The following is a 12,185-nucleotide window of genomic DNA, read 5'->3' as shown; positions in this document are numbered from 1 at the left end:
ATTGTGGCTCAAAATGTGCATCTTCTGATGAAAAGATTTAATGCCTCAGAATACAAGGCAGCCCCCTCTTTTCTGGGGGGGATTAATTTGGGGAAAAATACATCTTATAGTCTGACATGTATGGTACTTGGAAGCTAGAACCCAATTCTAATCTCCATTGGAATAAAAGGCAAAAGGATGCCTGACTGTTTTCCAGACCAATGAACAGTCAGACTCAAATCTAAAGAAATGAAAAGAGAAAAAGTAGTTGATGTAACATGAAAACAAGCCAAATCAAACATTTGGATATCTATTTGTCAGTTTTATTGCTTTTGCATTTTAAGCTCAGCACAGCAAGGTATTGATTTTTTTTAATAATTAAATTTCAGCACATTTGACAGCAAATGAAATCTCTTGGCATTCCAGTCCTAAACTTTGAAAAGTGATGTATTTTAGAAACAATTAAGAAATAAACTTTCCCTTGCAAATTATTTTAAAATATCTAGTTTATTTTCTCATTTATTTATACCAAATGGTTAGTTTTGTTTGTTTGTTTCTTTTGGTGAAATTAATGACTTAGTTACTGAAAGGGTGCCATCTTTCTAATGAGCTCTTCTGATTTTTTATGAAGCCCTACTTAGAAGCCTACTCAGCTGGGCAACTGGGCTGAACCTACTCAGAAAAGACACAGGAGCAAACCGTATAGAAAATAAAAACTTTATTTTTTCAAGTTTATAAGATAGTTCCCATTACATATAACATTATGGTCAAGGACTCTACAGCCACAAATGCCCGCAGTCACATAAATATATCTAATCAGTGCCTTTTCCTGCTAAATGAGGCATCTGAAGTCCAGAGGGTCATGTTTTGAGTAGAAGTCGTCCTTAATGGGATGGCTCCCATCAGTGCATTAGGAACTAGCCAAGTAACCTTGCTTGCTAGAGCTGTCTGACTCAGAGGAGAGGAAGGGACAGGGCCTGCTGATCAGAGGTGGCACAGATCTGATTTTCTCTCGTGGTTTAAGATATTTCAAAATCTCAGAATTCAGATTTGGCCTCTACAGGGTATTTGGGGAATTCCAACTTTTGGATGAAAAAGGAAGCCAATTTAGTGGTAAGAAACAGAAGCCTGCTTAAGAGGGGTCCTAACTGCCCCCTTCCTGCAGGAGCGAGAGGAAGGCCCCAAGCCCACCAGCCCTTGGCTTAGACCATCGCTCTCCCAGGAAGAGGGAGAGCGTGGCTCCGCCCCTCGACTCCTCTCCCCCATGGTTCAGTGGCACTGACACCCATTCAAGGTAGTGAACATCTAGAAGCTCCATATACTGCAGCTGGAGTTTGCCAATCAGATTCTGCTTGGAGCTTTAACGCGAACAAGTTTGTGTAAGCTGCGAACAAGCTGTGGCACAAGTCTCCTGGGACACTAGCTTTGCTCCCCCAACTTGCAGAAGACAGGAATACCCCAAACCAAATAAAAGCCCAAGTAGGCATCTAAATCTGGAGCAGGCATCCACTCTCCTGGACACCACCAGCTGCCCCAGGGGCACCGGACAGGGTGATGCTAAGGCACAGTCAGTTTTACATTCGAAAGTAAAGCCACCTCTCAAACCCAGGACACAGCTGACAACTCAGTTCCCTACTAGAGACGGCCTAGCTCTCACCACGAAATGTGCAGACCCATCTTACAGAACCCACGGTGCCCAGATGGGAAAAGGACTCATCATGTGCCTTATTCCATGGGGACTCTTTCTAGTAAAGAGGCCTTCCCCCTTGACGAAAGGACCCACAGTATCCTTTCGACCTCAGCCTCCAAGAACTCGTGGTGCTGCCTACTTATTTTCCTCTCCAGACCTCTGTGCTGGGGAAGAGGAAAACACAGGCTCCAAGAAGATCACTGGGTTCCCTGAACAATTCATTTTGGCAAAGAGGAGCCAGGAAGCTCCATTTTCTGTCTACCCTCTAAACAACCAGAAAAGAGCAAAGGCGGCACTGCTCAGAGAGCTTCCTCACCTCTCTTAGCCAATTTCAAGTTCCTTTTGCAAAGACCTAAGCCGTGCAGTCAGAGGAGGAGGGAAAAGGCCACCGAAAAAGGAGTCCAAGTCATATTCTAGGAATAAAGAGCTTCTCCCAGCGGGCAGGGAGAGGGAAGTGTGTGTGCGTGGACCTGTGTGCACGACGTGGGTACCACTCTGCAGCCTGAAGCACAGCACCAACAGGGTGGCCTACGTCCAGGGCAAGAAACCAACAGCTCTACTGCCAGTACGGGGAGGACTAGGGGCCTGAAAGTACAGACCCACCCTAGAGCATTCTAAGATAAATTACCAAGCAAGGCAGAGCAGCATCTGGGCAACTATGCTGAACTCAGACCAAGAAGGTCCACCTCAGACTTTGTATTTCCCGTCCAAAGAGGCAGCTAAGTAATGAGCATTGACTTGAGCTCCTCTCCAAAAACATCTTCTCTAGAACTGAGTCATGAAGCACTTTCTCAATCAGTTCTGAGGGAATGTGTGATCACCCTTTCTCTGGGTGATCTGGCTTTGGAAGGAATCTGACCCCTTTGTGCTGCAACATCTCTGAAAATGGATATGCAGAATCTCTGAGTACAAGCATTTATAGCTGGGGTTGGTCAAGGATGCCTCCTACTAAGGACCCAGACTACACCTCTCTGAGGTGCTTATAAAATCACCTCTCTCTGTGCAACCTGGAAAGAGGCTGAACTTCCTGAGCTCTACGGAAGTTTATTCTGCCTGAGCAGATGCCCAGGCCAGTCTTGGAGGGATGGGGCATCCACAAACACAGCTGGACTGAAGGCTGAGACCAGTGCCTGGGCACCCACCGATCCTCCCAGAAGTCAGGTTGAGAGATGTTCCTGCACTGGGCCCAAGATTGAGTTTTCAGGCATGGAGTAGGGGGTCTACAACCTCATTTAAATCAGGAAAGTGTTTCTGGCCTTCTGGTTTCCCACTTTAGAAGGGGATTTGAGAAGCGGGAAGGGTATTCCGTGGGAAAACTGGGTTGTGATCATGGCAATCTGTTCTTCAGTTTCAGGCTGTGATCTGGGTAAATATATGTCCAGAACACCTTTCAACAGGGCTTAAAGGAGTCAAAGAAAGTCACATCCCTTCGTAGTTTTGGCCAAAATGTGATTATGAACCTTTTCTCAGACTTGATTTGACTACTTGGGTCCAAAGCCTGGGGACTGGCCAGAGCTGCATGGGGGTGGACATGAGGTACAGAGGGCAGGAAAGGGCCAAGAGCCCAGCACTGATGACTAAGAAGGGCGAGGGCACTGTAGAGGTGAGCATGTGTTGGGGAAGGGTGCTTCTCTGCAGGAGGAAAAGGTGGAATCTTCTTGTTTCAAGAGCCAAAGAAGTGGAAATTCCTAAGAAGTCTTAGTTCTTCTCTCCAGTTTGGAGGTAAGCCCCTTGGGACATACCCTTTGACTAAGAGTCAAGCTGAAGGCTTACAATTTACTGTCTAAGAGAAGGAGTTTCTAGGGTTGTGCCATTTGGTGAAAGGGGACTAAGGCTTCTAGGATGGGAAACAGCAAAGTCTACAGTGAATCAGGGTCCATGCCCCACAGTTCAGCCAGCCAGGAGACGGAGGAGCCGGAAGGAAGCCGCCCAAGAGAGCAGAGCGCTGGGCAGCGGAGGAGGTGCTACCGTCACAGAGAGGTATCTCAGATATTTCAGTTACGAGTTTCCAAGGAAACTGTACACACCCCTTTCTTGCTAGAAAGAGCGGGGGGGGGGGGGGTTGGGGAACCTGCTTCAGACACCAGACCCTTACCTATAAAAATAACATATACATTCACTGGGAATATGTTCTACAGCTAAGGAGATTACAAAGACTGCAAGAGATGTTATTATAAAAGTCTGCTGCGTTTATCCTATCACCACAAGTTAATGGTAGTTCTCAATCTGGTCACGGACGCAGAGTGCAACTCTGCCCCAAGAATTTCCTTTTCTTTTTCTTCATTTATTTTGACACAAAATAAAACAAAACAAAACCCAGAAGAATTAAAAGCACTGTAGCTGCGATGAGTCTATTGTTCTCTCAATCCAACTGTCTTCCGCTCCTATGCAAGGATGAACACGGGGCTGCAGCTCACTCTTAGCAAAAATAAGCTTCATCTCTTGCAGCTGTTGGTTTTGATTGTGTTCTCGCCAGCATTCCATGGAGAAAGAGTTCCCAGTTGGTTCCGGTCTCTAGCTCCTTTCAGGAGCGAAAAGGAGCTCGTGGGGAAGGCTCTTCATTCCAGTTCTTAAAGAAAATCAAGCTCCAAAGCCTGGTGGAGGGACACCAGGTCTCCGTGGTTTGTGATCCTCCAGAAGGGCATGTTGTGCTGGAAGGGGGAGGAGGGAGGGGCACTGGTTAACCCAACTTCTTTTGGGAGCTTATATTTACCCACACCCCTTCCTCCACAGACCTCTCCCCAAAGTACTTGGTAACCCTCCTTACTCCTGCCCACCTCATAAGACTGTCATACAGATCAAGTCAGTCATGTGTATAGGGACATATGTATACTACAAGATACTTACAGATGTGAGAGATTTTTATTAGGTTTCAGTGGTAACTCTGTGCTTTTATGAGACAGACTTGTTCTAGGTACTATGCACGATCCTCAGGATCAAATAAAATGACCCATGTAAGAAATCAGTATTAACATAGTATTACATTTTCTTATGGATGGTCTATTTTCTATAAGGTTCAGAGCTGCAAAGCCCAAATCCTGTCCATGACCAAGATGAAGAACACAGAGGTCTAGAAAATAATAATCCCACTATATTATGTGATCAGAGTTATGTCCAGAATACTGTGTGCCATTCTGGAAGCCATATTTTAAAGAAGGGCTTTGAAAAACATGAGTGTTGGAAACCATGTTGTATAAAGCTGATGGAAATTAGCTTTACTAACCATTTTGTTCAGACTGGTTGCAAGTTACCTGGAATACTGAAAGTCCTAGAACACAGTTCTTTTGGCATGTAGCTCAGTGCTTTTTCAAGCCTGCTGCTCACACATAATATTTAAAAGGCCTTGAATATACTGAAGAGGAAGCAGACTTGTTATGTTGTGCTCAGAAGTGCCAGATTAGGACCAGGATACAAAACAGAAATTTTAGTTCAATGGAAGGAGGAACATCCTAAGAGCCTGGATGACCCCACAGTGGAACAGGATACCTGGGAAGCAGCCTCCTCACCCTTAGGTATATTTAAGCACGGACTAGAAAGTCTTCTGTCACAGAGGGTGCAGAAAAGATCCCTCAGAGGGAGGAGACTGAGATCTAAGCCATTTTCCAATGGGTGTACTCTGTGGCAGATGACTAGAAGCATCAGCTTAGAGACACAAAGTCTGATAATGACTTGAGTTGTTCTTCTATCTCCCCCACTCCCTTCTTCTTCAGACCAAGAAGCACTGATGTCTACATCCACTAGTGTCTTCCCCAGAGGGCAACAAGCACTTTAGAATTAAAGCTGGAAAGCCTGGAAAAGTCTGAATGATTGGCCTTTAGTAGTGAAGTCTCACGCTCTTGAGAAAGCATTGACCTCTAAGACGAAGATGGAAGATGGGGCCCACATCAGGTTTAATGATGGGTGTCCTTGCAGCAGGGCTCAAAGATTTTAAGATTTTAGAGTGGCACGGAGGAGAGAGAAGGGGAGGATCTAACAACTTACAGGGAAAACTCTGCATGGGGAGACCCTCTTTCTTTTTTTTTTTTTTAAAGAAAAATGGGAGAGGAATAGGAGGAAGGGAAGACACTGTAAATGCACAACAGATTACTACGATTTCTGAGTTTTACCATTTTTCTAATTGCTCACTGCATTCCCATATAGACTATTTATTTTGCCATGGTTACTTACCTGTTTGGCTGCGATTTCTTCATCTCGTCCATCTCCAATCACTACGTATGTGACTTTCTTTCCAAACCTTGACACAATTCTCTCGAAGCAGCTCTCCTTACCTGATGAGAAAAAGATATTTCCTATTAGGACATTCCTCCCTTTCTTTTTTTCGATACCAAAGATAAGGACTGCTGCTAGGTTCACCTGCCTGTGCTCAGACAGAATCAGGGCAGCCCACGTGGTTTGCTTGGTGGGGAGCAGGGGTGGCAGCTAGAGATCCAACAGGCCCTCTGCCCAAAGAATGTGAAATTGTGCCACTCACACAACAGACTTTCTAGGCACTGTGCTCTCTAGGTTCTTATTTTAACTTTCACACTGAGGGTGAAGTACCTAAGATCTTAGTGTGGGATGTTTCTATAAACACCGTATGAGAGCTGTGCACACTCCCTCCCTCTTCCACAGCTCCTGTACTTTACAGCATACAAAGCAGTTTCAAAGTGTTCGTTCACTTAATTCTCAAAATAATCCGGTGAGATGGGTCCCATCCCCTATTCTGATAGATGGAAATGGACCCAAAGGATTAGTGACTTGCCCCAGATCACAAACAAGCTAGTAGCTAGACTCTGAGCCCCTGACTCCAGAGTCTAGGCTCTGGTCATTGTGCCTGACAAAAGGACGATTTTTGAGGGGAAACCATTAGTGTAAGAAAAAGAAGTGGAAGTCCCTGATTTCCGGTTAGTAATTAGGAAAAAACAGCCATTTCCTTCCAACTCTACATTTCCCAGAAACAGTCCTAGTCCTGGGCCTTATGTCTTTCAGGAGGGGAGGAGTCTCAGAGTACCAATGAATATGGCAGCAATATTTGTCACATTTGGAACTTCCTATTATATTGTGTAACTGCAACTGAGATCCTGTATCAGTGACATTAACCTCGGGAAGTGGGTGATTTAAATCCACTGCAGACAGCTCTTAGAAACATGGCGATGTATCAAAATTCAAATCCTACCTGGAACCAACACCTAAACATGCACACATAAAACTGCTGTGGCAGACACTGTACTTGCGTAAGTAAATAAGAAGAAAATTATTTCTCTTGCTCTTCCTTCACCATCTCTTATGCTTTATTAAAACTGCTTCTGCCACCTTCTTCAGTTAAGCAAGGCGCTAACTCTGCTTCCTTTTTATATCCTGCTCCATTAACTTTCTCATCCTATCTTCTTGCCAGATTCAGTAACTTAGCACCAGTGTTCCTGTGTGAATAAGAAAAAGGCGCCTCTTCCTCAAGGCACTTGAATGCCATCTGCTGGAAAACTGTTGTAATAAATATGCAAATATAGAAATACACAAATCTAAGATGACTACATCGTATCTGACAAGAATCTTTACACCCATACTCAGAAGTCCTGATTGGTACATCTAAGCAACTGCAAGTCTATGACATGCCTAGCCCAGGTGGCACCTCAAACAAACCTGGACCAGACACTAGTCCACTTGGGGCTTCAGTCTCCCACTCATATTACAAGGCTTGGCTTAGGTGCACTTAGGTCCCTTTCAGTGCTACCATTTTATAATAGCATTGTCACACCTTATGTTCATATCAAGCATTCAATCCACGTTTGCTAAGTAAATACATTTTAATTTCACAAATGATTAAGGGGATGGCTCTACTCTATGCCTTGAGCCCCAATTTAAACATTAAATAATTCAACTAATAATGAGTTCTTATTAAGTGTTAAAGAGTTATTTGTCTAATTCCATTCCAACCATTAGGTCTTTACCTAAGCCAACCTCTGCTAGACCTACAGTCTAATTTATGATTTATAGAAAAAACTTTTAAGTCGGTAGGATTTTAGAAATTTCCCCTAAGACCCAACAAAGGGAATGTCTCTTATTTAGAAGACAGGGACATAGAGATGTTTTCATTGTCCTGGCCTGCAATGATCAAGGAAGAAATACAATTAGGAATGTTTCCTCTAAAAGGATTAAGAGTGAGTTATTAACAGCTCAGGGTAAAGAAGTAGCCATATGAAAAAATAATTCCAATACAGTTGGTAAATACACTGCTTCCATTTTGTACTTTCAAAACAATCCTAGAGATGAGCTTTCCTGTTCAGGAGGATAAAACCAATGACTAGTCAGCTTACGTCAAGCGATAGAAGCTGTAACTGCAAGACCAACCAAGCCTTTGGAGAAGATTAGGTTCTTGGGTTTCCTCTATCAGAAAGACTTCTGGGCTTCCCTGGTGGCGCAGTGGTTAAGAATACGCCTGCCAATGCAGGGGACATGGGTTTGAGCCCTGGACCGGGAAGATCCCACATGCCGCAGAGCAACTAAGCCCGTGAGCCACAACTACTGAGCCCATGAGCTACAACTACTGAAGCCCGTGCGCCTAGAGCCCATGCTCCCCAACAAAGAGTAGCCCTCACTCGCTGCAACTAGAGAAAACCTGCACGCAGCAACGAAGACCCAATGCAGCCAAAAATAATTAATTAATTAATTAATTTAAGAAAAGACTTCTGACATTTTCAGAAATGATTTTGAGAATTCTCTTTAATGTCACAGAGTGTCCATTAAGAGAAATGTAATTCTGAAACCATTTCAGAGGAACCGAACAAACATTTCCTCTCCCTGCTCTCATCTCATAGTTCTGTAAAGGAAAGCCTCAAGCCTCTCACTGTGGTTACCATGGCGCCAGGTACCACTGTAGCTCTGCTAATTAGCTCTGGACGAAATGAGAAGATCACCAAATAAGCACACTTACTGTCAGAAGGAATAAAGTCATGTCCATTAGTTTGATGAGCCTCTGAGTGCCAGGATGCGGTATCAAGAACCACAGAAATCTACCTTTCAGGTGTGGGAAGGTTAGCGAGTGCTCTGACTTCTTACAAAATGCATAGTAAAGCAGGGGCAGCAGTAGCAAAATCTGAAGGGGGGTTACAGATGTATCTCCCCCATCAAAGCCCTTGTAATGAAATAATTCAACCATACAAAAGAGAACAATGAAAAATAAATGCCTATATAGCGACCACCAACCCAGCTTTATCAAATCTTAGCATTTTAGAGTTGCTTTAGATAAAAAAATATAAAAATGAGATCGTACAGATTTATTTGAAGTTTTCTATTTACCCCTACTTGATGACATTCTTCCTCCTCTTTTCTCTCCCTGAGTGTGTATCCATAAACAATGTATGGCTATTATTGTGAACATTTTTTACCTTTATATAAATTATATACTGTACATACTATTTGTAATGTGTTTTTTGTGTTCAGCATTGTTTTTAATACTAATCCTTAGGGGTATATGTAGTTTTAGTTCATTCACCTTTTTTTTTAAAATTAATTTATTTATTTTTAGCTGCATTGGGTCTTCGTTGCTGCGCACGGGCTTTCTCTAGTTGCGGTGAGCAGGGGCTACTCTTCGGTGCGGTGCGTAGGCTTCTCACTGCAGTGGCTTCTCTTGTTGTGGAGCGTGGGCTCTAGATGCGCGGGCTTCAGTAGTTGTGGTGCACGGGCTTAGCTGCTCCGCGGCATGTGGGATTTTCCCAGACCAGGGCTCGATCCCGTGTCCCCTGCGTTGGCAGGCGGATTCTTAACCACTGCACCACCAGGGAAGCCCCAGTTCATTCACTTTAGCTGCTATACAGTATTCCATTGTTTGACTATTCTACTTTCTGTTCATAGACAGGTTCATGTGCTGTTTCTAATTATTTTCTACTATGAACAAGGCTGCATCAAAAAAAAATCCTTGCACATATCTCCTTGTGCAAATGAGAAAAAACTCAAGGGAAGGAGTTGGCATATTTCAAGCTTTGCAGGTCATATGATCTCTGTTGCAATTATTCAACTCTGCTACTGTAGTGTGAAAGCAGCTATGGAAATGATTAGACATGGCTCTGTTTCAATAAAACTTTCCAAAAACAGGCAGTGGGCAGAATTTGGTACGTGGGTTACAGTCTGAGACCCCTGCTCTCAAGTATAAATATCTAAAAGTAGAATTCCTTGGTCATAGGGTTATGCACATCTCAAACTTTACTAAACATTGACCAACTGTTTTCCAAAAAGTTATATCCATTTTCAATCCCACTAGCAGAGTAAGTTCTCATTTCCTTGACAAAGTTTGGCACTGTCAGACTTAAATTTTTGTCAATCTAACAGACGAGAAAGGCATCATGTTTTAATTTGCATTTTTTTTTTTTTTGCTGTACGTGGGCCTCTCACTGTTGTGGCCTCTCCCGCTGCGGAGCACAGGCTCCAGACGCGCAGGCCCAGCGGCCATGGCTCACGGGCCCAGCCGCTCCGCAGCACGTGGGATCCTCCCGGACGGGGGCACGAACCCGTGTCCCCTGCATCGGCAGGCGGACTCTCAACCACTGCGCCACCAGGGAAGCCCTAATTTGCATTTCTTTCATTTGCAGATCCTTAGTTGGTGAGGTTAAAAAACTTTTCATATATGTTTACAAACAATTTGGGTTACCTTTTCTGCAAATTGGCTGCTCCAAGGTTTTTGCCTACTTTTTAAAATTATGTTGTCTGTTGCTTATTGATCTGCAGGAGCTCTTTATAGATTCTGTATACTAATCAACAAGTAAATGTATTGCAAGTATCTTCTCCCAGTCTGTGATTTGTCTTGTCACTTTATGTCATCTTTCACTGTATATAAAATTAAAAGCTTCACACAATCAAAATGATCGTTTTTTTTTTTTAAGTACTATTTTTGGGGTCTCTTAAATGAGATCCCTCCCTACCTTAAGGTCATACAGATACTCTTCTATTTTCTCTTCTAAAAATTAACGTTTTGCTTTTCATAGTAAAATTTTTATCCACCTGGAATTTATTTTTGCAAATAGCATAAAGAAGGAGTACAGAATCTGCTTTTTCCGCCCCCGTACGGATAACCCAATTATCCGAGCACCACTGACTGCAGGTAAGTTCCATGAGGACAGAGGATTTTGTCACTGCTATATTCTGAGTGCCTTGGCAATGCCTGACATTTTTTAATCTAGTAGATAACTACAACTTATCTTCAAATGAGGACTGTCTCCTTGGCTGCAATAGGGAAGTAGGAACTGTAGGCACAGACTCAAGGGTCTGGAGGGGTAAGGAGATAGCTGTCATAGCCCTCTTTCCCCGGACCATGTACAGCACATAAGATTAGAGTGACACATTCTGCTGCCTTCTCAGCCGAACAAGTTGGTTTTATATAAATCTGGTGCCAATTCATTAATCAATTCAGCAAATATTTATCGAGTACTTACTATTTCATGTACTGAGAACTGAATACGTTTTTAGGGGATAAAAAATATCTTCACATACACCGTCTCATTTGATTTTCAAAACCTCTCTGGTAGTTTTTCATCTTATATGAGAAAACTGAGGCTCAGGAGATACAGTAATTTCCCTAAAAGCTAATAAGTGGGGGAGTTAGGACTCTATCCTAGTCCTTAGTTTTTTTTGTTTTTCCTTTTCAAAAAAGTATGGTAAAAAAACACATAACATAAAATTTACCATCCTAACCATTTAAAAATATATATTTCAAAAGTATTAAGTATACTCACACTGTTGTGCAATAATTCTCCATAACTTTTCATCTTACAAAACTGAAATTCTATACCCATTAAGCAACAACTCCCTATTTCCCCTCTCCCCAAGCTCCTATTAACTACCATTCTATTTTCTGTTACTATGAATCTGACTACTCTAGGTACCTTACACATGAGTGGAAACATACAGCATTTGTCTTTCTGCGATTGGCTTACTTCACTTAGCATAATGTCTTCAAGGTTCATACATGTAGTAAGCATATGACAGGATTTCCTTCCTTTTTAAGGTTGACTAATATCCCACTGTATGTATATACCACATTTTGTTTATCTATTCATTCGATGGACAGTTGGGGTTGCTTCCACCTCTTGGCTACTATGAATAATGCTGCTATGAACATAGGTGTGCAAATATTTCTTTGATATCTGCTTTGGATTCTTTTGGATATATACCCTGCAGTGGGATTGCTGGATCATGTGATAGTTCTATTTTTAATTTTTGAGGAACCGCCATATCGTTTTCCACAGCAGCTGCACCATTTTACAATCCCACCAGAAGTGCACAAGGGTTCCAAATTCTCCACATCCTTGCCAACACTTGTTTTTTTTGGGTTTTTTTTTTTTATTGCAGCTATCCTAATGAGTGTGAGGGATTTAACCATTTTAAAGTATATATCTTAGTCCTTGATTTTTAATCTAGTGCTTTTTTGATTATACTACATTACAGTGCACTCTCTGTGAAAGAGGAATTTGAAATGAGGCATAGTGGATTTCTAAACTAGATATTATGTTCTTTCAAATATTATAAAAGAAAAGAGCATGATAAA

At 42.6% G+C, this 12,185-nt stretch overlaps 1 protein-coding gene across 6 annotated transcripts in view; it reads right to left on the bottom strand.

Moving 5' to 3' along the window:
- Positions 1-288: 288 nt before the first annotated feature.
- Positions 289-12,185, bottom strand: part of EYA3 (EYA transcriptional coactivator and phosphatase 3) — a 110,177-nt gene continuing 98,280 nt past the window's right edge. For all 6 annotated transcript variants that reach the window (XM_081226693.1, XM_081226692.1, XM_081226697.1 and 3 more), the window contains 2 exons: positions 5,837-5,937; positions 289-4,320 (listed from right to left, as the gene is read on the bottom strand). In XM_081226693.1, coding sequence (XP_081082819.1) covers positions 4,240-4,320; positions 5,837-5,937 — 182 coding nt within the window. In that variant the 3' untranslated portion in view covers positions 289-4,239. The remainder of the gene's footprint in view (positions 4,321-5,836; positions 5,938-12,185) is intronic.

This window comes from Mesoplodon bidens (assembly GCF_964165515.1).
Source record: "Mesoplodon bidens genome assembly, chromosome: 2".
In the NCBI taxonomy this organism is placed as follows: Eukaryota; Metazoa; Chordata; class Mammalia; order Artiodactyla; family Ziphiidae; genus Mesoplodon; species Mesoplodon bidens.
This window is presented reverse-complemented; position numbering and strand designations above follow the sequence as displayed.